Below are 27,953 nucleotides of genomic sequence, written 5' to 3'. Positions count from 1 at the left end.
AATGTATTTTAATAATGAAATGGAGATCTTTTTTAAAGTTTAAAACCTCATTTAATTTTATGTCTTACTGGGCTTATACTGAGTTCAATATTTTATAACTGTATTAATTCAACTGTGAACCTAGAAACTTACAGCCACTTGTGAAAGAGAGGTACTCTTGCTCTGGAGTGTGTTACTGAATATGTTAAAGCTATAATGAAATGCTTCTTCTAATCATGTAGTTATTAAAAATTAAAAAAAATAATTTTTTTTTCGATTTTATGTGTATTGCCTGCATGTGTGTAAGTGCACCCGTGTCCATGCAATGTCCGTGAAAGTCAGAAGAGGACATTGGAGTCCCCTGGAATTGGAATTACAGATGGTTGTTAGCCACCATGTGGGAACTGGGAGTTGAATCTGGGTCCTCTGAAAGAGTGGTCAGTGCTCTTAACCACTGAGTGATCTCTCCAGCCCCTTAAAACAATTAAAAAATATTTTATTTTCATTTTTATGTATATGACTGTATTGCCTACATGTAAGTATATTCATATTGTGCAATGCCCGCAGAGGTCAGAAGAGGGTGTCAGATCCCTGGAACTGGAGTTACAGATGGTTGTTAGCCATCATGTGGGTACTGGGAACCAAACCCAAGTTCTTTGCAAGAGCAGCCACTGCTCTTAACCACTGAGCTATCTCTCCAGCCCAAAACTAATTTTTAAAATGTATTTTATTATTTTTATTTTATGTGTATGAGTTTATTGCCTGTGTGTATGTAAGTGCACCCACATCATGCAATATCCTCGAAGGTCAGAAGAGGCCACTGGATCCCCTGGAACTGGCGTTACGGACAGTTGCTAGCTGCCATGTCGGTGCTGGGATTTGAACCTGGGACTTCTGCAAGAACAGCCAGTGTTCTTAACCACTGAGCTATCTCTCCATCCCCTAATTTTTAAAAATTTATTTTTTATGTGTATTAGTGCATTTTAAGATTGAATTATATTTATCAACAAACTACATCCAGGTTGTTCAATGCCTGCAGAGGTCAGAAGATGGTGCAGATTTCCTAGAACTGGAGTTACGGACAGTTGTTTGCTGCCATGTGGGTGCTGGGAATTGAACCTGGGTCCTCTATAAGAGCACCCAGTGCTCTTATCCACTGAGCCATCTCTCCAGCCCCCAAACAAATTTTTAATTAACATTTTATACACATTAACCACTTGAATCACATGAAATCCTTTTTAAAAACAATTATGAATATATTTTAAAATAGAAACATTTTGTGATTTGTAAATTATGATTCAACTTGAATTTTAACATTCTTTCCTTACTGCAAAAATAAAATGTCATATTTTAAATACAACTTGCAAATTTTTTAAAGCTATTTTTTGTGTTCTGAGTATTTTGCCTGTATGTATGTATGTGCCACCAGAAGAGGGTGTTGGATCCCAGGAGCTGGAGTTATAATGGTTGTTAACTGCTATGTGGGTGCTGGGAACCAAACCCTGATTTTCTGCAAGAGCAGCCGTTCTCTTAATTGCTGACCCATCTCTCCAGTTCCTTGCAAACATATTTAAAGATAGGTTTGTGTTTGTTAAAGTTTTATGAAAATACAGGTATAACTTCTATGAATTTTAAGATAGCCCACAGTGCCATTAAAGTAAAATAGTTACCTCTATTTGTAACATTCAGCTATGGGAAAGACTGGTGAATTAGACATGAAAGAAATGTTTCGATTTCTGCAAAATCAGTGAGTATTCACTGTATTTTCAGGTGTTTAACATTTTTGTACTAGATAATTTTAGTGACACAACAAAGATGCTTCAATGAAGCAACCTAATTGCTTTGAGGAACCATTTCTATTTTGTCCAAAGGACAACGTCAACTGAGTTAAATGTAATAAACAACACACGGGGAGTCTGATCTAAAACTGTTCCTTAAAAATAAAAGACAAAACAAAAGTCGGGCATGGTGACACATGCCTTTAATCCCAGTATTCAGGAGGCAGAGGCAGGCAGATCTCTGTTAAGTTCAAGGCCAGCCTGGTCTACATAGTGAGCTCCAGGCCAGCTAGGGCTACAGGGAGATCCTATCTCAAAAAGACCAAAAAAACAGGGCGGGGGGCATCTGGAGAAATGGCTCCATGGTTAAGAACACTGACTGTTCTTGAAGAAGCCCCAAGTTTGAATCCCAGCACCTACATGGCAGGGAATCATGTCTTCTGTCCTCCATGGGCATTGTACAACACGAGCACACTTACGTACATGCAGGCAATACACACACACACACACACACACACACACACACGCACGCACGCACGCACACAAAATAAAAAATTAATTAAAAAAAATGCTAGGCATGGTAGTGCACACCTTTAGTCCCAGGCAGGTGGATCTCTGTGAGATCAGGCCAGCCTGGTCTACATAACAAGTTCCAAGCCAGCTGGGACTACAGCAGGGAGAAACAAACAAACAAAAAAGTAAGACAAAACAAAACTCCAAACCAAAAAGCTGGGTGTGGTGGTACATGCCTTTGATTCCAGCATTCAGGAGGCAGAGGCAGACAAATCTCGGTGAGTTCCAGGCCAATCTGGTTTACACAGTGAGTTCCAGGCCAGCTAGGGCTAGAGACCCTGTTTCAAAAAACAAAACAAACAGAAATAACTAGGTCCCTAGGACCTGACAAGTATTTACATAGGTATAACTGAATATTTATTTTAAAAAGCATATTATAAAAGATTAGTGGAGGAAAAGAAAATTAGCTTACAGACAGCCCAGTGTAGTGATGTACACATGTAATCTCCATACTTGGGAGACAGAAGCAAGAGTAGCTGAAGTTCGAGCCCACTTTCTTTCTGACAGATAGCAACTCTGAGGCCAGCCTGGGCTACATATCATCTCAAAAATAATAAAAAGATAGAAAGGGGTTGCACAAGCCTGAGGACTTGAGTTTGGATCTCTAGTACCCGTGTGGAAGCCGGAATAGTGTCACACATATGTAATGCCAGCACAGGAAGACAGGGACAAGAGGGTCTTGGGGACTCACTGGCCATATAGTCTAAATGAAATGGCAAACTCCAGGTTCACTGAGATCCTGTCTCAAAAATAAGGTGGAGAAGCAACCCGTAAGATTCCTGACTTTGACCTCTGGCTTCCATATTCATTCACAGGTGTATTCACCCACACACATACACACACACAAAAAAAATCAATCAATAATAAGACAGGAGACACTGTTGCTACATCACTTTCCCCCCCTGCAGGGTTTGTTTTAAACAGTGTGCAGAAACACCTCCTCTTCAGGGCCTACTTAGTAGTTAGAAACATGTACATGGAATGTCTGCCTTGGGACACACTGACAATACCCCAGGGCCACTGCACAGAGTCCATCAGGTATGCAATTTATTTTTTTTCAAAATGTGGTCTGTTTTTTAAGTTGGTGGAGTTACAAATATCAGCTACCTTTACAGAAAATGATTTATTAAATGAAGACTGGTCATCATACTCAAATACAGACAAGATAGTGAGACCAACACAGGCTGTCACTAGAGCACTACAGACACACACTGGCTGAGTTTATTGGGTTGCTTATTTCCATAAATTTTAGGCTGTACCAACAAGTATCAGAAACAGCAGAAAGCCTCACTACGTTAGAGGCAAATGTTACACACATGACAGAACCGACTACTGGGACACAAAACTAAAATTTTATTTAGGGCACAAGTACATGGACAAATATGAAGTCAGAACTGTGAGCTGGTTAAAATGAAACATCTTAGTGTAAAAGATCATGAGCTGCAAAATAAAAATGAAACCAGTACCATATACTCATATTCACGAAAACAGTTCTACATTATTACAAATATCAACAGGCAGAGGATTAGTCGACCAAAGAACACCAGTCATACATCTGATACACATTAACACAAGTTTTCCTTCATTTAAGTTCATCTCTCTCCTCTTCCTTTCACAAGTTCTAACTGTAGCAGCTTTTTAAAAAAAGTTCTAAAATGTGATTTAAGTGAAGCTGACAAATATGTATTTCTTCTTCTACATAAACTAGCAGGAAGCCAAGTGGGTAGAAAATTAGAAAACACACAGAAAGAGGACAGTCTACCATCTTGGGCAGTCACTGTATCCTGAAAGAACAGCACAGCACTCTACAGTTACACGAACTTTTTCCCAAGAATTAATTGTGGTTAGAGTATTTATAACAGATGCCTGGTGACTAAGATGATAAATCTGTCTTTTTACTCTCTAACTACTATGTGAGAAAGGAAAGGAACCTTAAACACGTTTATGATTTATAACAAAGATGGAAGACCTCACTAAAGTTGAACACAGTGTTTGTTCTAGTAAACATGAAACTCTTCTTTTGGACAGTTGAGTCATAGAGTGCTTCTGGAGGATTCAAAGTATGATCAGGCATTCCGTCACCAGCTTTTAGACCTACGGGGTTTTACTTAAATTTTTATATTATACTCTAAAAGATGGAAACTATCACTCACTGTGGGGCTATCTGGCAATTCTGTGTCTAACTTTAGCAGTGAAAACATCTAAAGTCATGGGAGAAAATGCAAACTATAAATTAAAAACTACTAAATTTATATACTATTTGATTGAAAAATTGCCCTGGACATAAAGGTCCCAGGACAGGGAGACAGAGAACAGAAGACCTAAGGGTGGGAAATAAACCCAAGAGCAGGACTCCAACAATGCCATTGCTAAGAGGCTGACACTCATCAGGACCTAATCTTTGGTATCTGAAATATAAAAACAAATCTCAGTACAAAGTTTTTGCCCCAAACCCCCATATAAGAATCAAGACACGCTTCTGTGTGACTCTGGAGCTGGGGGACAATGGCAGTGACTCTTCACAGCATACATAATTCAGTTTCCTTTTATTGCTTTATCACCTCACAGAGGGGTGAATGTTCAAAGTATATTCTGGCAGGAAGGCTCATAGTTAAATCTGCCTCTCTTTTCCTATAAGCAAAGAAGTGGTGGGGGCCTTGATGAAGTAGTTTTAATATTCTAAGAATTAAATCAGTAATTTCAGCAGGAATGTGTCCAAATACAGCACTGGTTGTCACTATGTCTCTGACAGCCACACAGAATGCCTCTATGTAATTCAGATTATCCCTTCACTAAAGGAATCTTGTAATTATAGACCTATTGAACTGACAAAATGAAACTTTGTGCTAAGTGAGGAATTTTGGCATGTTAGTATAAAAAGGTCTTTAGGAAGCAGTCTCTTTTTTCTTAATAGTTACCTCCATTTTAATAGAATAAATACAATGATTTAAGTACAATGATATTTTCCGAATGTTGAATTTTAATAAATAATCAGTTGGAACAGTTTCCTTCCTGCCTTCAGAGTTTGTGTGGAACTGGTCAGGCAAATAGAAAACAACAGGAATGGAACCGGACAGACGGGAACCAAGAACCCGATAGTCACAAAGCAAGAAAATAGGCTCACCAGGCCTACGCAAATGCGGACTGTAAAAGCTGACATTAGGAACTGTGAGGTCTCAATGGTCCCTTATAAATAAAATTAAATTATTACTTATTCTTGTATATGCGATTCAAACGAGCCCGGATAACCAACTACGGCAGCGCATGCACTGTCTTCTGCTGTTACACCGTGTAACCTGAAAGTATCTAGACCAAGGTGCCTATGCTGCTCCACTGCCGTTCTACTGGACTTTTCTCTGTAAAAATGCCTGAGTCTACAAAAGAGAAAATTCTCAAGGAGAATACTCAAAAAAAAAAAATTTAAGAATTCTTGCTTTCTTTCTATGTTACAAATGCATTAATTTCAAAGAGTTGGGAATGTGTGGAAGAAAAGCTGATCTAGCTGGAATGATGTACAGGAAACAACAGTTTGGCACCACCTGACAGCTACAATATTTCCTTTTGTAGAGGCCATTAAGTGCTGGCTCAAAATATTAAACATAGTATATAGTTCTCCACTTATACACAAACATTGACTGGCACAGCCGTGTAGCACAGTTTAACTACAATAAGTGATAGCAGCAATGGTGAACAATTCCACATGAACACTACAAACACAATGCAAGAGCATCTATAACAACATGCAAAACCTCGACATCACTTGAATACTACACAATGCATAGAAATTGTAATGGTTTTTGGCAAGATTTTTTTGTAACAAATGCTTTATAAAACAAATGTTCTTTAGTTATAAATGCTATTTTAAAAGTTGTAATATAATGGATTGAGATATAAAAGTTCAATTAGATAAAGCTAATCTGAGTCGATTAATACTAAACATGTGGACTTGCTACGTCATCCAGTACAAATAGTCAATTATAAATTAATGGTGGATGTATACTAAGGTATTTGATTTATAAAATTTAAGAATACAAAAAAATAAACAGGCATAAAAAAAATCACTAAAACACTGTATATGCACAATTACTGTTAAAATTCTACATCACTGATGTCTTCCTAATTCTAACACGAACAAACTAGACCAAAGTATTTGTAAGGCTCCTACTGAAATAAATGCAAAATGGTCAAAATGCTAATTCCAGTGTAACGTCACGACAGACATTTCATAAAAAGACAACTATACTTGTACTTAAAAACATCTTAGAATTTGATCTTCTTTCCAAATTAAAAATTTGTGAAATTCCTTATTATTTTCAGAAGAAAAGTTAAGATAACACAAAAAATACAGTTTGTATTTCTACATCTGCTTGCTGCAGACTTGTAGCACTGGCTACCAGTTTTTTTATTATCACTAAATGAATACACTTAAGAAACATCCTAATTATGCTATAGAAATTTGATCCTTTTGACTCAGGATATGTTCCAAATTGTTAAGCATGGTCTTTAAAAGCTAAAAGAGGCTAGTACAGCTGTCTCTCAAACCAACAATACAGATGCTATACAGCAGGATCTCCCAAGGGAATACCAAGTCACACAGACATCTCCTTCAGTTCATAATCTACAACTGGATCCCAATACTTGAAGATTGTGGGGCATTTGCTTCCCTTTTGTAATTGAAAATGAAACATAAATGGGAAAGCTGAGAGATATTTGTTAGAAACAATTAATTACAGGTTATCCTAACAAATATCACAATTAAACATTGATAAAATCAAGTTTCCCATTCAAATAGCCTATAAGAACGTGAGGGCTTAAACACAAAATTTGGGAAAATTTTAAGAAAAAGATAGGGCTATCTCAGGGCCAACTTCCACGTAGGTAGGATTTCCCCTCTAAACTGTACGGACAGAGAAGTCAGGATGCCTGGGTTCTCATCATGGCTCTAATCCGAAAACAATGTGAATCTAGACATTCGCCTGACTTCTTTGGGGCTGTTTCCTCTTCTGTAAAGAAGAATGAACTCAACTGAATGCTAAATGTTATCTTTAAAAAAGTAAACACAGGGGCTGGAGAGATGGCTCAGCGGTTAAGAGCACTGACTGCTCTTGCAGAGGACCCGGGTTCAATTCCCAGCACCCACATGGAGGCTATGAACCATCCTTAACTCCAGTTCCAGGGGAATCCGAAGCCCTCTTCTGACCTCTTGTTGCAGCATTGCCCGACACAAGTGCACTCACATACATGCAGGCAATACACTCGTACACATAAAATAATAAATAAAATGTTTAAAAAAAAAAAGTAAACACAATCTCTATTACCAGATCAGGTCTTTAAGTTTTGACAAGTGCAACTGGTCAATTTTCAAGTAGGCTGGACCATAAGAAACTTTGACTGTCTTCCTTTTGTCTGCTTAGGAAAGTGAAATCAGAGTTGTTGACAATTTATCAATATAATCCCTACTTTTCTGTTGTTTTACCACTGGAAATACACGAATGATCAAAGTGTACTACAGCATACTTCTGGATTCCCAGTTCTAATTGATGGTAAGAGTTTCTAAAATTTTTCTCCATGCTCAGACAGAAACAGACAGAAAAATCAGGGATGTCCTTGCCAATACGGCAGATGTGCCATATTGTGCAAAGAAAATTATTAGGAAACATTAGCAGTTAAGAGCACTGGCTGCTCTTGCAGAGGACCCGGGTTTGGTTCGCAGCACCCACATGGTGGCTAACCACTGCCTGCAACTCCAGTTCCAGGGGATCTGACATCCTTTTCTGGCCTCTGTGGGCATTGTATGATATGGGCTCACTTACATACATGTACAGGCAAAACATTCATACACATAAAAGTTTAAAAAAAGATAGAAAAACATTAGCGAAAATTTTATTAAACTGTTTAAGAACCTATTATTACCTAGTATTTAGAGCTTTTTTTTCTTTGTGCTGGGGATTGAACATGTGCATGCTAAGCACCACAGTCTACTTCCAAGCTACAACCCTAACCTCTGTAACTTTTTGATGAATGGCTCTGTTAAGAAAACTGGGCATGTTGGCACACACCTTTAATTCCAGCACTCAGGAGACAGAGGCAGATGGATTTCTGTGAGTTGGAGGCCAACTTGGTCTACACAGCAAGTTCAAGCCAGCCAGAACTACATAGTAGACCGTCTCAAAAAACCAAAAATGAAAAACAAAACAAAAAAACCCCAAAAGTGAAAATCACTTAATTCTATCATTTTTTTGCAAATGCACATTCCCATAAACAAGTTAAGTGCTATTTAAATAATAATACACAGGCTGGGGGTATAGCTGGGTGTCAAAGTGCTTACTTAGCATGTGGGAAGTCCAAGGTTCAATTTAGAAAACGTTATAAACAATGACACAAAATTCTGCTCTGAAGCTGGATGTGGTTTTGTGTGTTAGGGAGGTGCAGACAGAGCCCTGGGGCTCACTGGCCAGCCAGGCTAGTTGAGGCCCAGGTCCCAGTGAAAGACCCTTTTTCAAAATATTTTTTTTTGCCAGGGATTTCAGTTTCAGCTTATCACCTCATTTTAGGGGCTGCTACAGAAGTAGAAGCATAAGCAAGCCAGCCCGGAACAGCAGTGAAGGGCAGAGCTTAATGCTTTTACTCGTTTAAACTGGGACCTGGACAATGCTTTTGATTTCTCTGATTTCTTCACTTAAAAAAAAGGAGTAACACTTACTAAAAAAGACTATGGAGAGAATAAAGACAACTTACAAAGGTACTTGGTAAAGAGGCACATTGTACATACTCAACAGATAACACTTATTGACAATAGATCCTGTTCGAACACAAGGGATAGCAGAGAAATGGCTTTATCTTAGTTTTGACTTTAAAACAAGCTCTAATTCATCTCCATAAAAGATTCAAAGAAGCATCATATATCCTGCAGCAAACCAACATACTCAATGAATAAATAATTGCAGAAGCACAAAGTCTGGAAGACAATGTAGAATAGTATTGGCATAGGTTTTGTTATTTTATTTTATTTTATTTTTGCTGGGCTCTCAAAACAGAACCTTTTATTATAGTGTCTTTACTTTTGCTTTGCAAGCAGGAATTTTTTGGTCTTATGGAGACAAGCTCTCCCTGTAGCCACAGCTGGCCTGGAACTTGCTATCTAGACCAGGCTGGCCTTGAACTCACAGAGATCCACCTGCCTCTGCCTCCCAGTGCTGGGATTAAAGGTGTGCGCCCCCACCACATCCCGCCCAAGAGCAGGAAATATTTTCGACATCCTTGTAGCTGTCCCAATGACTAAGATTAAATAAATATTTGACTATGTGACTATAAATTTTCATCTCAATGAAGTCACTGATTTCATGATACCTGAAGTTAAGCCATGACTTAGATAAGTTAATGCTAACAAGGTTTCCACTAACAACCTAACTGAAAGACAAAGTAGATCTGATCTATGCCAGAAAAATTTCAGGCTGTTGTAGATCAGGTAATAATTTAACTTAGGGAAAATGAGCTGTGTAAAGGTTGTGTATTCCTGTAAACCCAGCACTTAGAAGGTGGAGGGATGAGGATCAGGGCTTCAAGGCCAGCCAGGGCTATGTGAGATCTTATATAAAACAAAACAAAATGCAACATAATAACATAGGGAAAATGAATTAATATAGGGAAATTTTAAGATAGGAAAAATTATGAAATATTTTAATAGTTGACATATATATGAAACATTCAGATTAGTCCTAGTAACCATGATAATAAATTCTGGCATGTACCTCTGCCACAGAGTGAAATAATATTAAGTTAAAATTCCAAATAATAATAACGGCATTTGGCAATGGTTATGTCCCCAGTATTGTTTAGATAGACATACAAAATTTAGAGATAGTCACAGATTTAGATAATTCAGTGAAGTCAAAGAGATATTAAACTGGCTATGCCTCTAGTAAGCCATTTTTTTAAAAAAAATCTAAATGTCACAATATTCCTATTTGGTTTGAGTTATCACTGCAAAACAAATAAAAAAAATTCACATTCCTAACATAACTGTCTAATGACCATGCAGTACTTAAGACTAAGTAGGACAGATTTTTTTCCTTTCAGTACCTCAACAGACATAAATAGGGACTCAAAAACTGCTGAGTTCTGCCTTCTCAGTGCAAAATGACAGACCTTTCTCAAGGCAGATTTCTCTGCTGTCAACACGTATCAAAAAATTTAAACTATGTCAATTTTAAAAATAAAGTGCACAGTCACACTTTAAGTATTTTATAGAAACCTTAAAAATGAGAGGTATGCAACATAAAAATAGCCAAAAAACGTTCCCTTACAGTAGGTTTGTCTTGTGCACTCTTGGATCATCTTTAGAAGAAGGGAACAGGAAGGTTCACAGAACTGGGAAAGTGGCATTGTTGTTTTTAAACGAATGCAATGGGAAGATGGGTTAGACATAGTGTGCACCATGAACGATTCCTTTTAACCTGACAGTCTTCAGAGATGGAAAGACACTCTTCCCATTTCTAGCTCAAATCACACCAAACTGGCCACTATTAGTACTGAAGAAAGTGAAGAGAAAGCTTGGGAGTGAGAGGACAGACTGTTGCTTCCTTCCTCATCTGACTCACGATCTCATAAAAACAGACAGAACTCACTTTCGTTTTAAGGTGTTGAGAGAATTAAGATAATGTGCACAGAAATATACTATCTCCTTTTCTTGTTTTTGGGTGTATAAGCAATGGATGCTTCTCTCTGAAGGACAGGTCATGAGAATGAAGTCAATTCCACCAAACCATGCCTAGGTACACTTCCCATTTCTACACCAAACCAAGGGCCCTGGCTTTCAAGAAGAGCCCCAATGCACTTATGACCTGGTGACGGAGAGTGCCACCTAGCCATGGGTAAGCTCAGCTCTGAGACAATTTTGACAAATAAAAATATCTGGCCTTATAACTATATAAAATATCATCTAACTTCCAAGCTAATGTGAAATGAGGTTGACTTGAAGAACAAACACCCCCCAACAGAGTGCTCAGATACAACAAACCAATCAAGATTAGGACCTTGCATTCGTGATTTACAGGATAGAAATTGAATTTAGCTTTCTTGTGGCTCTAATGTCTAAATGTACTTGATTTTAGACATATCTTTCCTAATAATCTGCCACGGTCTTCAAGACTTGAAAACAAACCTTGGAAAAAAACACCACAAATGTTTAACCAAAATTATTCCAACTGCGGGGTATCATAGATAAACGTGTTTATATTTACTGTAGAAGAGACTCAAGGCAGCTTTGAATTCAGCCAAGCCTGCTAACAAAATATTGTTACTTAAAATGGGTATCAACGTTCCTTTGATCTTAAGTGCAGAGTCAAATAACCCCCTAGGGAAGAGAAGTTTAATGCTTATAAGGAACAGGGTATCTGAGCTTTTCTGTTGTCTCTCTCTATGGTTAGGGTTTTAGTAGATCTCTACTCTCTACCTTTTCTGCCTGATATTCAACTGAATACCTAGGAATATTTTTAAAAATTTGATAGTTTAAATTTCTGGTAAATCTGATAATCAAAATCATTTGCACTGAGTTAGGGACAAAGACAATTTATCCAGGTCCAAGAACACCAGTAAAAATGAGCTATGTAACAGTGTTTTGTTTTTTGCCACAATATCAGAACTTACATATTATTTTAAAAATGAGACAGCTTACAAAAAAAGAATGGCGCCTTTATTCCTTCCCTTTCCCCCAAAATGAAAGGTTCACTAAGCATCTGGATTTTCATATATAGCAGAAAATGAGGCACAGGAACTAAAACTCTAAGCTAAAAAAAAAAAAAGCCTGATGTTGAACTTATTTGTCCACTTTTCATGATCTGATCTGGCTGAATCCCGTTCTCTGCGAGCAGTAAAGTTGGTTTGTTGTCTCCTTCTGCATATAGAATTTTTAAAAATTAAAAAATAAAGTCATCTATGAAGGAGACCAAAATAAGAGGTAAGGTAAGGCGGGAAGAAGTGGGAGCTGAGGACACAGCGTCTTGAATGACTCTCGGTTTCCTGACATTTTTTTTAAAAAAAAAAACAAAAACAAAAACAAACAACGGAGCTCTTTCTCTACTGTTGCCTGAGAACCACTATGGTTTTGTCAAGTCTGTAACAGCAATTACATGTAATCACCCACAAGTACATTTATTTGTCTCAAGCCTATAAATACTGTTAGTAATACTAAACTATTGCCATTGGCTTATTTGTAAAAGAAAAATATATATTTGTATTTTATAAAGTTAACACTGGGGGTGGATGAAAAGCAATGAGAAGCAGTGTATAAGTGGTTTCTCGGGACACAGAAACCACAGTGACATCTTGCACGAGCCACCTGGTCAGGCTGTGTCTGAGGAAGAGTCATAGGAGGAGACAATGAAATTGCCACTGTTGGAGTGGCCGGCCACTGACTGGGCAGCCTGCTGGCTCAGGTTGTTACAGATAAGCACCAGCTGGTTGCTCTGGGCCTCAGACAAGGTGCTGCAGCTCTGGTAGACACTGAAGTTGGTTTTCCTGCCAGGGATGTTGCCCTTCTCGCACATGGTCTTCACCATCTTGGCCAGCTTATTCTTGCCAAGGGCCTGGCAATTGTACCAGTGAAGAGCCGCCAAGTTCACGACTGGCTTGATGGACAAGTAGAAGGGGGCATCCTCATAGCGCATGGCAGGGGGCCTCCTCTGGGCATACTCCTTGTAGTCCTGCACTGGGCAGGTCTGTGGGGCATGCTGTGTGGCATAAACTCGAGAGTCTGTCCCCCCTCTCTTGGTTTTGGCGTTCAGATCACCGGTGTCCTGACCCATCCACTCTAAGTACTCTAGACCGGTTTCTGTGACCCGGAGCCGGATATCACCCCATTTTAAGGTAGATCCATGAAAGCCTGTGCAGTGCCCAAAAGCTTTTGTATTGTTGAGCCAGACGAGGTTGAGCAGGCCCTCCGGGTTATACCTGCTCAGAAGTCCTCTCTTTCTCAAGATGAGCTCATCGGCAAAGGTGAGCTTCATGGACTTGTGTGGCTTATTTCCTTTTCCTTTGCAGCGGAGCTCAATCTGCTTCTGTTTCAGGGCCTCCTGGGAACGCTTGAACTCCTTGTCCCTGGTGATACTGTAGCCATACCTGTGCTCTTTCAGGTACCGTTCCAGCCCACACTGATAATTGGCCAAGCTGTTGGGTTCATATTCAGACCCATCCTTCTGCCTGGCATCCACGAAGAAAGAGGCCAGGTAGGCATCTAACTCCTTGCAAGGGATGACATAAATCTCTCTGGTTTCGGAAGGGTACTTGGAGATGAGGAACTCTCGGAAATTGCGGAGCGCAGTCTGCGTGCTCCGGATGGTTTTCTCGTTCTGCTCCCTGCTTAGCTCAGCTGCTCTTTCATCCTGGTCTGCAACAAATGGGGGAGGGGAAGGATAGAGAGGGTGTTGATAAGTTCAGACAATGCACTTTCTTCTCTGAAATAAAGTTTCCTTTTCTAATGAAAAGGGAAAGAAGGATGGATTTTGCGGAGAGCACTGACAAATGGTATTGACAAACTTGTCACACTATCAAAGCCAAGTTCAGCTTCATAAATGTAGTAGACAAGAGCATGGATCAGGACAATGAAAAATTTAAACTTTATTATCAGCGTGCGTGCGTGCGTGCGTGCGTGTGTGTGTGTGTGTGTGTGTGTGTGTGTGTGTGTAGGCACAGGTCCTTCCACCTTTACATGGGTGCCAGGGATTGAACTGAGGTCATGAGGCTTGTGTGGCAAGCACTTTTATCCTGAGCCATCTCCCTGGCCCTGAAAGTGAACGTCTTGTGTCACTGGCACACAGCTTAGTGAGTGAAGGTTTGTAGTAGGGGTGGGCTTACAGTGGTCTTTTTGCTTCAGGAAAAACATGGGGCAGAAATGTACTGTTTGTCCTCTGTCATATGTGAGGGCCCCATGAGAGCTGGTAAATTCATTTTGAATCACTTCATTGGTGAAACTGGAGGTGGCACTGGCTCCATTTTATTGAACTGACCTAAAATATTGTATTTGTTATTTTAACATATCACTGGAAATTTATATTTAGAAATGACTAAACATGTTATGGCAGTTAATGGGATACTTGCTCTCCTATAGGAATACAAGTCAACACAATTTATAAGTTTTCTTTATGTGGTTTGTAGTCATTAAAATAAACCTATTGGGCATTTCAAAGGAAAACAAGGATTAAGCTTCCTGGTAACCAAAGATAATTAAGTACGAATTTGGCTGTTTAATAGAAGTGAAAGAATGGGATCCATCTTCTCTTGGTTCAGCGGTTTGTTTCTCAGTTTATTATTTACAGTCATTCTGACTGAAGGACCCAAGGACCTTGTTTCTGTTATAGACCATTCATTAAGTGATGCTGCTCATGGCAGCAGGACTCACATTGTACTGAGCTTCAGACTCAGCCAGGATGCTCCATCAACTACATGGCAGCAGTCCTAGGAACATGCATTTTAATCAGCAACTCTATGCTCATGAGGAGGCTCAAAAGCACATGTTGAGAAACAAAGTTCGAGTGGCTCAGGCCTGTAATTCCTGCTCCTTAGAAGGCTAAAGCAGGGGATCTCAAGTTCAAAGCCTACCTAGATTCAGAGAAGGAAAGTTCTAGTGCTTGTGTCCTACACAAGAAACTAGTTTTCCCATTAAAAAAAAAAAAAAAAAAAGGTTAAGTTAAAAAATACTATTTAAATGGTTTCACTTCAGTAACATTTAATTTAAACTTGGGATCTTAACACTACTAAGGAAAAAAAAACAACAAAAAACCTTTGGTTAAAAACCACCACTGAACTGGGCATAGTGGCCCATGCCTTTAATCCCAGCACTTGGGGGACAGAGGGAGGTGGATGGATCTCTGTGAGTTCAAGGCCAGACCGTTCTACACAGTGAGTTGCATGCAGGCCAGTGAGGGCTACATAGTGAAACCTAGTCTCAAACAACCAACCCACCCACCACTAAATATATATGTCAGATATGGTCTGGGGGGTGAAACTCAGAAACCCAAAGGTGGAAGGAATTATACAACAGAAAACCAGGCTATCCTATTGCTACAGAATGAAGTTGGTTTTTCTATTGATGTGTAAGAGGCAAACACAGGCTAATTTAGAACAACAAAAAATACAACTTCTGACTCTCAGGTGTTTGGTAATAGCATTTTGTTTATTGTAATTATCTAGAGGGTAAAATTGAGATTAATTTGTAAGGTTTACTCAGTGGAAGTCTTTGTAATTAGTACATCCAATAATAAAGCTAGTTTATAATATACTCAATTCACAAAACATACTACTTTTTATAAAATATTGCTATACATTACTATATACTTATGAATAAGCATGCTATTTTAAAATGACAATTCTTAGACCAGACTTCCATAATCCATTATTTATATAGGCATAGTTGAGAGATCACATTTCCAAAATTCAAATACACAAAAAAGGATTTTATGCTTCAACAAGTTTAACTTTCAGTGTTGCTATTTTTTGTAGCTGAAATTATTTATATTATCAACAATGAAGATGCTTATCTTTCCATCAAAAACATAGAAGCAGCAGGTTGAAAGTAACCTTCCCCTAGCAGTTTTTCTTGACTATTTATATGTAAAGCCAGAGGGGCCAGCACACAAGTTTATTTTGGCTACGTATGTAAATATCTATCACAGCAGTCTTCAAACTTAAAAGGCTCTCTAAGAAATAAACATTCACAGACAACTTTAGGGGAAAATTCCTAGTCCTTCAACTTTCACATGAGATCTTAGACCAAGTTTGTGCACACTGACCCCTGAGATCTACTATCACACCTGTTCTGAGGTATAACAGATTTTGAAAAGCCAAGTAAAAGTTTAAGAATCAATGATTAAACTCCTAGCACTTTCCTGTGTTACAAATTCTAATACAGGCAAAATCTGCCATTAGAAACAGGCTTTGGAGCCTGAACTGAGGTATTCTGCTGCCGTGAAGCTGAGGAAGATGACTGAAATGGGCTGATGCGCTGGCAGGTGTCATCACAGGTGACAGCTCCCTGGTCAGGCAGTCAGTTCTTCCACATCTGCCACAGTTTCAGCATCAAACTAACCACTCAGAGCTGACCTCTTCAATTCACCCTTAGCCTGGTCTATTTTCAAGGCTTTCCTTCTCTTCTCCAGGGCCTCAATCTTAGTTAAGAAACAACTATTGTGTCTGTTTGAAAACAGAGCTCAAGTGAACTGTTGCACCACCGCAGTCTTTTCTAACAGTTTGGAAAGCACCACAGGAGGCAGCTAGAAGGGAGGACACCCTCATTCACTTTACCTGAATAAGGGCAAAGAAATCATTTTCAAACCAAATATAAGTAGTAAGTTCTCAGCTACTACCAAAATTAGTAAGACCTTAGAAAACCACAGCAAACACAATGATCTTCAACTTATCTTGCATACGTCTCCAGTTTTAGGAAATTTTCTGCTCCATTCCTTTAAAAAAACTTATTAGAGAGGGACTGGAGAGACTGCTCAGCAGTTAAGAGCACTGGTGCTCTTGCCAAGGTCGTGAGTTCCGTTCCCAGCACCTACATGGCAGCTCACAACCACCTGTAACTCCAATTTCAGGGAATCCAGTACTTCATGTGCTGGACAGCTTTAGTTGTCAACTTGACACAAGTAGGTAGAGGGAGCCTCAACTGGTGAATTGCCTCCACTGGACTGGCCTGTGGCCATGTCTGTGAGGCATCTTCTTCATTATTGAGTGATGTGGGAGAGCCCAACCCACTGTTGGTGGTGCCACCTGTGGGCAGGTAGGTCTATGTTGTATAAGCAGGTTGAGCAGGGGCAAGGGAAGCAAGCCAGTAAGCACTGTTCCTCCATGGTATGTGCTTCAGCTCCTGCCTCCAGGTTCCTGTCCTGAGTTCTTACCTTGGGCTCCCTGATGAACTGTGACTTGGGAGATGTAAGCTAAAATAAATCCTTTTCTCCCCAAGTTGTTATTGGGCAGTGTATTTTGTCATTGCAATGGAGGAGAAACAAACTAGAACAGAAATTGGTACCAGAGAGTGGGGTATTGCTATGGGAGACCTGACCTTGGTATTTTTTGGAGACTTGTGGAAGTATTTGGAACTTTGGGCTGGAAAAGCCATTAAGCGCTCAAGAATTTGTTGCTGTGGAACTTGGAACAGTTACACTGAAAGATTTGTAAATGATGGAGGCCTGGCTTGTGAAGCTTCAAAGGGAAGCAGAGACTATCAGGGGCTGTCTGTGGAACACTCTGAGTTGAGAATCTGTGGTTTCTGGTCGGCTGTGGCTGAAGAATCAGCTGTGATTAAGAAGAGACCAGAACCATTGACATGAAACCTTTGCTTTACTGGGACAATTGATGCTGGTCAGCTAGGGCTGAAAAATCAGCTGTAAGTAACAAGAGACCAGCATCACTGTGGTGAAGTCAAGGTGTATGTGTTGTGGACAGCAGAGTCAGAGAAGAGGAGCTGCCAAAACCCTTTGGAGCCCAGAAGATTGTGAGTGAATCCCAGATGTCCAGCCTTGAACTACTTTGCTGGACTTAGGTTTTCCTTAGGTGTGCCCAATTCTTCACTTTTGAAATAAGACAGTACTTGTTTTGGATTTTAAAGGAGCCCATAGTAAAAAAGCTATGGACTTTTAAGTGTTTGGATTTTTTAAGGACTGTGGGACTTTTAAGGTTGCACTGTCTTATGTTGTGATATCATTACCATCATATTTTGGGGACAAGAAATGGAAAGGTTGTGGTTTAATAGTGATGTTATTTGTGTGTCAAGTAATTGTGCTGGATAGCTTTAGTTATCAACTTGAAATACCTGGGTAGAAGGAGCCTCAATTGGTGAATTGCCTCCATTGGACTGGCCTGTGGCCATGTCTGTGGGGCATCTTCTTCATTACTGAGTGATGTGGGAGGGCCCAGCCCACTGTGGGTGGTGCCACCTCTGGGCAGGTGGGCCTGTTGATAAGCAGGTTGATTAGGGGCCAGGGGAGCAAGCCAGTAAACAGTGTTCCTCCATGGCCTGTGCTTCAGCTCCTGCCTCCAGGTTCCTGCCCTGAGTTCCTACTTTGGGCTCCCTGATGAACTGTGACATGGGTGATGTAAGCCGAATAAACCCTTTCTTCTCCAAGTTGGTATTGGTCAGAAACAAACTAGAGAGAAACAAACTAGAACACCTTCTTCTAGCCTCTCTGGGCTCTGGCATGTACATGGTACACAGAAACTCACAAGGCACACACACATATACATAAATAACTAAAAATGAAAATATTTTTATTGCATATAATATACACATAAAATAAAGTAGTCATTAAGTGTATATGGTTTTGGCAAACTGGATTCACTAGTTATCAATCTAGTAACCACATCAAAAGAATTCCTTCTTCCACCATTCCCTCACACTAAGAAAACTGACTTTAAACATCATAGTTTGGTTATATGTATGAATGAAATCTTAGGTGCTAAGAGCTTTTTACTTGGCTTCTTTGTTCCCACTGTTTTGTGTTTGTAGGTAATTTATCCTCATCACCATGTAACATTCCACTGTATGAATTTATCAATATTTATTTTTCCATTCTATTGCACACTGCATTCTATTAGTTTTCAGTTTGAGACTATCTCTAATAAAACTATTGTGAACATTCTAGTAGGTATTTTTGCATAATTGCATGCACGAGTTTCTACTGGGTGCATATTTGGAAGAGGAACTGCTGAGTTATATGAAATCATATGTTCAGTTTGAAGAGACAAAGACAACATTCCAATCAACTCACTGTGCCCCCCATAAGTGTGTGGGAATTCAGGTTGCTCAGTGTCTTCAGCAACACTAAGACATGACAGGCTTCTTTTTCCCAGCCATTTTGGTGGTTGTGTCGTTTTAAACTTTCGTTTCCCTGATGACTACTGCTATTTACTTGATGTTTACTGGCCATGTGAAGATCTGTTCTTGTGATCTGTCTAAGCTTTGAGAGGTTCTAAATATGATCAAAATATACAGCATGGAATTTTCAAAACTTCAATAAAAATTTTTTAAAATAAGAAAAAATGAAATTGACTACTCATTTCTTACTGTTTATAGATTAAAAAATAACAAATTCTGGATATGAATCTTTGGTAGATATTTGCATTTCAAATGTCTTAACCCATCTGTGTCTTGCCTTTTTACTTTCTCATGTCTTAATGAACAAAGCTTCTTTGTTTCTACAGTCTTATTTATCAGAGTTAATTGTGTGTGTGTGTGTGTGTGTGTGTGTGTGTGTGTGTGTGTGTGTGTGTGTGTATCGTGCTTATTCCTAGGTCCTGGGAGATGTATTTACTTCAAAAGCTTTACCTATTTTACTTTTCAAATTTCAATTTGCCACTGGTTTAGGTATTTCAGCCTACCATTTACTAGAACATCCATGTACATGTTCTTAGAAATGGACCATGGGCCTTTGGTTTAATTAGCCAAATTTAAATAGGCAATATTCCATCCCCAGAGTAAATAAATAGGGAATACAAGCTTACAGTACAGCACTAAAAGCCACAAACAAATATAATATGAAAGTCACTGTCCCAAATCATCACTTTGTTACCAAGTTTCCTTCTGCAACCAACTGACTGGGTATAAATTTGTTTTTTGCTATTCACACACTGTTCTTCTTTGATGACAGAGAAAGAAATATATAATACAACCCATTTTATACTCTACCTTTTATCATTAACCACGTATGAACTCCCTATCATTACATATACATCTGCTGTCATCCTAATACTTGCACAGTATTTCATGTAGATCTATCATAATGCAAAAGAGAACATAAATTCAGCTCCTTGAGTCCAGTTCCATAACTAAAAGATTTATTTTTATGTACATTTTCTTTTCCATTTTTAAAAATATTTTATTTATTTTATTTTATGTGTATGTGTGTATTGCCTGCTTGCAGGTAAGTGTACTCATGTCATGCAGTGCTGGTGGAGGACAGAGAGTCTGTTGGATCCCCTGAAACTGGAGTTAGGAACAGTTGTTAGCTGCCATGTGGGTGCTGAGATTCGAACCCAGGTCTTCTGCAAGACCAGCCAGTGTTCTTAACTGCTGAGCCATCTCTCCAGCCCAAAACTTTTTAATACATTTATGTGTATGAGTATATTGCTTGCATGTATGTAAGTGCACCTGTGTTATATAATACCCACAGAGGTCAGAAGAGGGCGTCAGATCCCCTGGAACTGGAGTTACAAACAACTGTTAGCTGCCATGTGGGTGCTGGAACTGAACCTGGGTCCTCTTAACCACAGCCAGTGCTCTTAACCAGTCATTTATCCAGCCCCTCAAATGAATTTCTGAAAGAGCTGCTATACTGCTGCTGTCCTTCAACTTATACTAGCACAATATGGTGTGAGTGTGTTGGTTCAATCACAGCTGCCCAGCTGTGATTAAGCTTCTGATACTAAGCTTCTCAATGTTTGCTTATTTAGTTAAAAACAAAAAAATTCATGGTTTTATTAGTTTCCTCTCTAAGTGAAATTTAACATTTTAAAAATATTGGCTCCTAATTTAAAACATCTTTATTACATTTATGTGTGTACATGTGTGTGTTACACATGTGTCATGGTGCACATGTGAAGGTCTGAGGACAACTTGTAGTAGTCAGTTCTCTCCTACCATAAGGGGCCTAGGGATGAAACTCTGACTTGGTGACAGGTGCCTTTACCCTCTGAGTTATCTCACCTCTATGAATCATTCAATCCTTTGGCCGTTTTCTTATTTATATTGATTTATGAAAACTTTAGATTTAGGGGTTTTTATATTTATACAGTCTTAATTCTTAGAATTTATTAACACATTTAGTGTTGTATTTAGCTCTATATAATAGGGGTATTAAAAATATATAACTCGCTGGGCGTAGTGGCGCATGCCTTTAATCCCAGCACTTGGGAGGCAGAGGCAGGTGGATCTCTGTGAGTTCAAGGCCAGACTGGTCTACATAGTGAGTTTCAGGACTGCTGAGGCTACAGGGAGACCCTGTCTCAAAAAGACATATATATATATATATAAAACTCTTGGGGCTGGAGAGATGGCTCAGTGGTTAAAAGCACTGACTGTTCTTGCAGAGGACCCGGGTTTGATTCCCAGCACCCACATGGCAGCTACGAACTGTCCTTAACTCCAGTTCCAGGGGAATCTGAAGCTCTCTTCTGACCTCTGTGGCACTGCACGACTTGGATGTGCTCACGTACATGGAATACATGCAAACACATAAAATAAAATAATGAAAAAAAAATATATATATATAAAAACTCGCCCAGAGGCCCACCTGGGCACTGACAAGATGAGCATGGAGGAGGCGGATGGCCACAGGTAGGGAGGTCTGGAAAGGGCAGTCCCATGGCGGGTAGCTTCCTCCCATCTGCACTGGGGACCCAAGAGCATTGGGATGCTGTTTATGAGAGAGAACTGTAAACATTCTGAGAATATGGAAATATAGGAGAAATCTGGTATGGGGAAGAGAGTATGAACCAACTAAGAAGGTGGATGCAGAAACACAAGATTCCATTGGATGCTTCAGCGCATGATAATGGAGCTGGAAATGGTGTTTACCTGGTTGAACGTGCAAAGTTTGGTTTCTCTAATATAACTGGAATTGATTACTCTGCTTCTGAAATTCAGCTTCCTGGAAGTATTTCAGAGAAAAGAGGCTTATCTAACATTAACTTGAAGGTAGAAGACCTTTTGAATCTTTCCTCAAAGTTGTCTGGATTTCATGTCTGTATTGACCAAGGGACTTTTGATGCTGTAAGTCCTAATCCTGATAATGTGGTTGAGAAGAGGAAGCAGTATGTGAGATCTCTCTCTGGGGTGTTGAAAGCAAAAGGTTTTTTTTCTAATAACCTCATGTAATTGGACCAAGGAAGGGTTGTTAAGTGAATTCAGTGAAGGATGTGATCTTTTGAAGAGCTGTCAACACCCAAGTTCAACTTTGGAGGTAGATCTGGAAACAGTGCAGCAGCACTGGTTTTTCAAAAACCGTGAAACTTCTTGGATAAAAGTCAGGTGGCTTTCTAGAAGAAACTGCACAGCCATGTAAACCTAACACAGAATAAGCAAGTAGAAATAGTGCTTAGTATGTACTCAGCTTGCAAGTGCAAATAGTGCTAAGCAAGTACCCAGGCTGTACAGACTTGAGTGCGGATCATGGGGTGGTGGGAAACCAGGAGCGTGTGAATGGTTGGCATGTAGATAAAAACTAAGAATGATTTTAAATTTTGTTTTGCATTTGAAATATAAATATTTTTCTTGTGACTTAAAACACCTTCTTTTAACTACTAATCAATTGAGAACTTTAAAGAAAGCAAAAAATATATACACACATACTTCCAAAATCAGTATGTTTAAAACCTTGCTGTCATGCTTGATAGGACATAGCTCTGTGGCAGAGTGATGGTCCAGTTTGTGTGAAGCCCTGGATTAGATCCCTATCACCACACACATACAAGATAACATTGGGATTATGTGCTATATAGTGAAAGAGATTGACTTAAAACCTGCTAGAACTTTCTATTCATGTTTTTATGTGTTTATTCCAATTTAGAACTCATACTAAATTTTATTAAACCAGCTTCCATCCTCTATGGAGATGATGACATAATGGCTTCTTATTCCATTACAACAGAATACTAATGTGGAAGGATTGTTTCATGTCTATTAGGAATCTTACTTGTTTATTGCTTATTCCAGTTCTCCAAAAGTGACTGTTAATTTTGCACTCAGTGTAGGAACCTGAGGTATCTTGCTTCTATTTGAGATCTAAATGCACGCATTTCTTGACATCATATCCAAATTCCAGTCTCATTACTGCATTTGGAAACCCTTCTTTACATGTGGTTAGGGTTATAGAAGATTAGTTTTATCTAAGAAAATCTTTGTTTCTTTTATTTTTTTGAAGTGATTTCAAAGACAGGCAGTAGCTGCAACATCTTTTCTATGTGTTCCCAAAATAAAAATTTTGACCTATTTTGCATACAAACAAGAATCAGAATCCCACAAATTTTTGGTAAATGCTTTCTGATCACATAAAACCTACCATATGAAGAAGGGTTATATTTCAAGATTTTGGTATTTACCAATAACTCCAACTTCATAGTCCAACTTCATTAGAATTACATTTGAATCTACACTGTAAGAAATATAACAAGTTCTAAATAGTTTTGTTGTTTACCTAATGTTAATTATAAAAGAAAAGCTTTTTCAACACAAACAGAAGATGCACTAAGACAATACCCCACTTTCTAAAGGGTGTTTTTATACATGGTTTAACAAGAGAACTGAAGAGTCCAGTTAATGAATTTAAAAAAATAAAAGACGCACTGAGACAAGCAAAGTGATCTTCTATTATGAAAGTTGTTACTAACACATTTTAAAACCTGGATATTGGGGGCTGGAGAGATGGCTGAGGGGCTAAAGAGCACTGGCTGCTCTTGCAGAGGACCTGATTTTGGTTCTAGCACCCATATGGAAGCTAACAACTGTAACTTCAGTTCCAGGGGATCTGCTGCCCTCTTCTAATCCCACACCCTCTTCTGATCGCCACAGGCATTGTATGCACATGGTACACTTACATCCACAGGTACACATTATATTCTTCTAAGCTGATCAAGTATTTGGTCTGTGTGTGTGTGTGTACAAAGTGTAAGTGTTAAAGGCCAGAGGCTGATGCTGAATATCTTAATTGCTCACCACTTTATATTTTGTGTGATAATGCATTCATGATGTATGTGTGCACGCATGCACATTTGTGTGAGTGCATGCATGTGTGGAGGTCAGAGAACATCCTCAGCTGTGAGTCCTAGCCTTCCGCATTAGAGACAGTTTGCTACTGTATGTTCCTAGCTAGCTGGCCCACAAGCTTACAGGAATTCTCATCTTTGCTTCCTATCTCAACATGTGAGCACTGGGATTATAGATGCACACCACCATGCTCAGCTTTACATGAGTTTTGAGGATTGAAATTCAGGTCCTCATGCTTGTGTGGCAAAAGCTTCACATATTAACCCTCTTCCCAGCCCCTCCAACTTATTTTTTGAGAACTCACTGAACTCAGAACCCACCAATTTGGCTAGACTGGCTAGTCAGCAAGTTCCAGGAATCCTCATGCTTCTGTCTCCCCAGCACTGGGATTCCAAGTGCATGCTACTGCTCCTGGCTTTTTGTACAGGTTCTGGGGTCCTCTGGCTCCCACAAGCCTATACACCTAACAGGTAAGTCAACATATGTACTGTGACCCAGCATGTAACTTGGGATTTGAGGTTCTGTCTCTACAAAGTTGCTCTTCTTCTCAGTGTCTCCTGATCCACCTGGGCAGTAGCCTGAAATCTCAGCATTGATCTTGATTCTGTCTCCCTTTTTATTTCTGATCAATGGAGTTTAGCTGGCCCACCTCATCTATATATTCAAGCACACCAGCTAAGTGACAGGTCAGGAACTGAATGGGCTGGTCTACAAGCATAATATAGACAGCTCTATACTTCTTGGACTTTTATGGATTTATCATCTGAGGGGAAGAGAGAGCAAAACAAATCCGTCTTGGATACTGTAGCACAACTGCTATGAAGAAAACCAGCAAGGTGTTGTGAAAGCGAGTGGGGGGCAGTGAGAGAGGAGGGAAAGGGAGGGAGGGAGAGGGAGAGGGAGAGGGAGAGGGAGAGAGAGAAAGATTGAGAGAGGAGAGAGAGAGAGAGAGAGAGAGAGAGAGAGAGAGAGAGAGAGACCTATGTAAGTACAGATGCTCCAGGAAGGTTGAGACTTTAAGATGAGAAGAAATCAAGCAGAGTGAAGGGGAAACAGTAGAGGGACCCCAGCGCAGTCCTAGAATCAAAACAAAACTTGAGAGTCCCTAAGGATTATCATGAGCATGTGCCTGGAGTGAAGTGGCCAAGAGCAAGGGTAGAGTGAAGAAATTTGAAAGCCCACTGGAGCCACATCAAACTGTGCTGAGAGCCTTAAGACCTTGTATTTTAGCCAGGTGTGGTGGTACACGCCTTTAATCCTAGCACTCAGGAGGCAGAGGCAGGCAGATCTCTGAGATCAAGGCCACCCTGGTTTTCATAGTGAGTTTCAGGCTTGTTGGGGCTGCAGGGAAACCCTGTCTCAAAGACATAAATAAATAAAATAAATAAATAAATAAATAAATAAATAAATTAAATAAATAAATACAGACATATATACATACCTTACATTTTATTCAAAGAACATACCTGGTGAGTTTTGCATCACTCTATTGCCTGCTCAGCTCCTCCCATGCTAAGACATCTTCAATAAATTCTGTCATATACAGGGTGCCTTTTCTTTTTCCTGAGCTGATGGTATCTGGATGACCTATATGCTGTATGTACCTTGCTGACTTAGTAGCACTCTACTTTGTCACTGTGTCACTAGCATGGCTTTAGTTATGACTGCAAAAGATACTTTCTATGCAGAGTGCATGGGTGGCATTTGCTGTTCCAATGAATGGTCACTTATTTCTTGACTATCATTCACAAGAGCCTTACTACTTACTACTTATACTTACTCTAAGCTTCTCAAAAGGAGAAGGTGTCCCATAAAACCCAGCACAGTGCAATGCATTTTCAGTAAATGTAGCCACCACCCAGAACATTTCCAGATTCCCTGCAGCCTGAGTCAAGTTTTTATGCTGTAACTCTTCTGTACTTATTTACATGGTCTCTATGCTCCATTAATCCAATTACTTCCTCCCTTGTTAGGAGATGGCATGGAAAAACACATAATTAGTGCAGTATCTTATGTTCTCATTTAATTTGAGGAGATTTATGTTAGATCTAAATTCAGATCCCTTTGCTTCTATTGCTACTGTACCGATTTAAAACAAACACAAACTTAGCTATCACAGCCCTGTGTGATTTTATTAAAGCAATACATCTGCAGTGATAAGGAACAATTTCTGATGTTTTTAACTTCTCCTTTACTATTTTCATGTGAAAAAAAAGAATATTTTGTCTCATTTTTCACATGGTAGAGAAAAGAACTGTCCAAATTCTCTACAAACTAGTAAATGATAAGCCGTGGGCTTATTAAATAAGGATGTATTAGAAATTTGAAAAATAAAATATATGGTGGTCAGGTTTATATTTATGAAGCTGAGATTGGAATTAATATTTAATACACATTTGTGAGTACCCAGTAAGCACCTAGCATTTCAAGGAGACCTGTGGGTGCAGTCAAAAGGCAAATCCTTAACAGCTGTGAAGATTACATCACAGCTAGAGAGATGAATAACATATATAAACTAATTTAAAAGTTCATACACGGCACTGTGAGTTGCTGTAGGCTATATGGAAATTGGAAGAAGGGACATGGATGGAGGGAGAGATATCTCAAAGTTTCAGTGTTATGGACCTCTAATCTATACAGGGAGTGGAACTTGGATGGTCTTAAGGGTTGGGTAGCATTTGGTTAAGTAGAAGAAGAGGGTGGAGCTTCCCTGGAAGAAATTGCTTGAGCAAAGGGCAGGGCAAGGCTAAGACAGAAGCTGGCCTGTGCTTGTGATGAATATGAAACACTAATCTTGGCTTAGGGTAGAGGAAGAGTTGGAAGAGGGAGGTAAGTCAGACCAGTGGAATGACCATAGAGATTGTGCTAAGTGTAAAGAACATCCAAATGCCAAATTTGACAGATGTGCTTTAAAAAACAATAAATAAAACAAATCCACACCATTTTTCCACCCCTGATGTTTGAGTCCTTCTATTACTGCTGTCTTCTTCCAACATCTATCATCACCTGGCAGATATTTATTTATGTTACATTTGTCTTCCTCTGTGAAGAGCAGACGGACTCCTTAAAAACCAGGACTTCAGGGCTAGAGATGTGGCTCAGGGTTAAGAGCACTGGCTGCTCTTGCAGAGAGCCTGGGTTTAGTTCCCTGCACCTACATGGCAGCTAATAACCATCTGTAACTCCAGTTCCAGGGGATCCAACACCCTCTTCTGGCCTATGGGCATTGTATACATGGGTGCATTACATCCACATAGGCAAAACACTCATACACATAAAATAAAATATTTTTTAAAAACCAAGACTTCTGTGCATTCTGAGGGTCTGGAAAAGTGTCTGAGAAGTAATAGTATCAATCAACACTGGTTGACTTAGCACCAAAGGTGAAAGGGAAGTTGCTGAGATAACTGTGTATGATTACTTAGTTCATGCTGACTGCATTTAGAAAGCATGAAGAGTAAGGTGAGGGACACAAATTGAAATTTACAGCTCACAGATTTCAAATGCTCACTTGATTGTTTCTAAGGTCATAATGGTCAGCTAAGGTCTGGATGTATCTATAATGATGACATGAAATAACTGAAGAGCTCTTCCCCAAGAACTCCCTTCAGGAGATTATGGCTTCACAACCATCACAACAAATTATATGCCGGGCATGGGGTGCAAGCCTGTGATTCCAGCACTTAGAGGGCTGAGGCCAGGATTGTAAGTTTGAGGCCAGCTTAGGTTATACAGTGAAACCAAATTAAACACACAAACACACCCAAACCAGAAAAATAACAGCAATGAACTCCTACAAGATCTTTATCTTATTATCAGGATAGGGTGAAATCAAATAATACTTTAACAAAAGTCTGTATCATAATGTT

General features: G+C 39.4%; 1 protein-coding gene and 1 pseudogene across 4 annotated transcripts in view; one reads left to right on the top strand and one right to left on the bottom strand.

The window, feature by feature from the left end:
• The window catches only part of Kiaa1958 (KIAA1958 ortholog), a 165,395-nt gene that overhangs the window by 25,548 nt on the left and 111,894 nt on the right, over positions 1–27,953 (bottom strand). Inside the window, exon 4 of one of the 4 annotated variants that reach the window (XM_029562532.1) lies at positions 13,633–13,716. The exons of 2 other annotated variants lie outside the window; for them this stretch is intronic. In XM_029562532.1, coding sequence (XP_029418392.1) covers positions 13,633–13,716 — 84 coding nt within the window. Of the gene's footprint in view, positions 1–12,392; positions 13,717–27,953 lie in introns of those variants that run through there. One more of the 4 variants, XM_008831134.3, reaches the window with a different exon arrangement.
• Positions 21,857–22,329, top strand: LOC103732544 (annotated as a pseudogene).

The sequence above is a fragment of the Nannospalax galili genome, unplaced genomic scaffold, assembly GCF_000622305.1.
Source record: "Nannospalax galili isolate Female #2095 unplaced genomic scaffold, S.galili_v1.0 scaffold1255, whole genome shotgun sequence".
NCBI lineage: Eukaryota > Metazoa > Chordata > Mammalia > Rodentia > Spalacidae > Nannospalax > Nannospalax galili.
The sequence above is the reverse complement of the archived record's forward strand: the minus strand, read 5'-3'. Positions and strand labels throughout refer to the sequence as shown.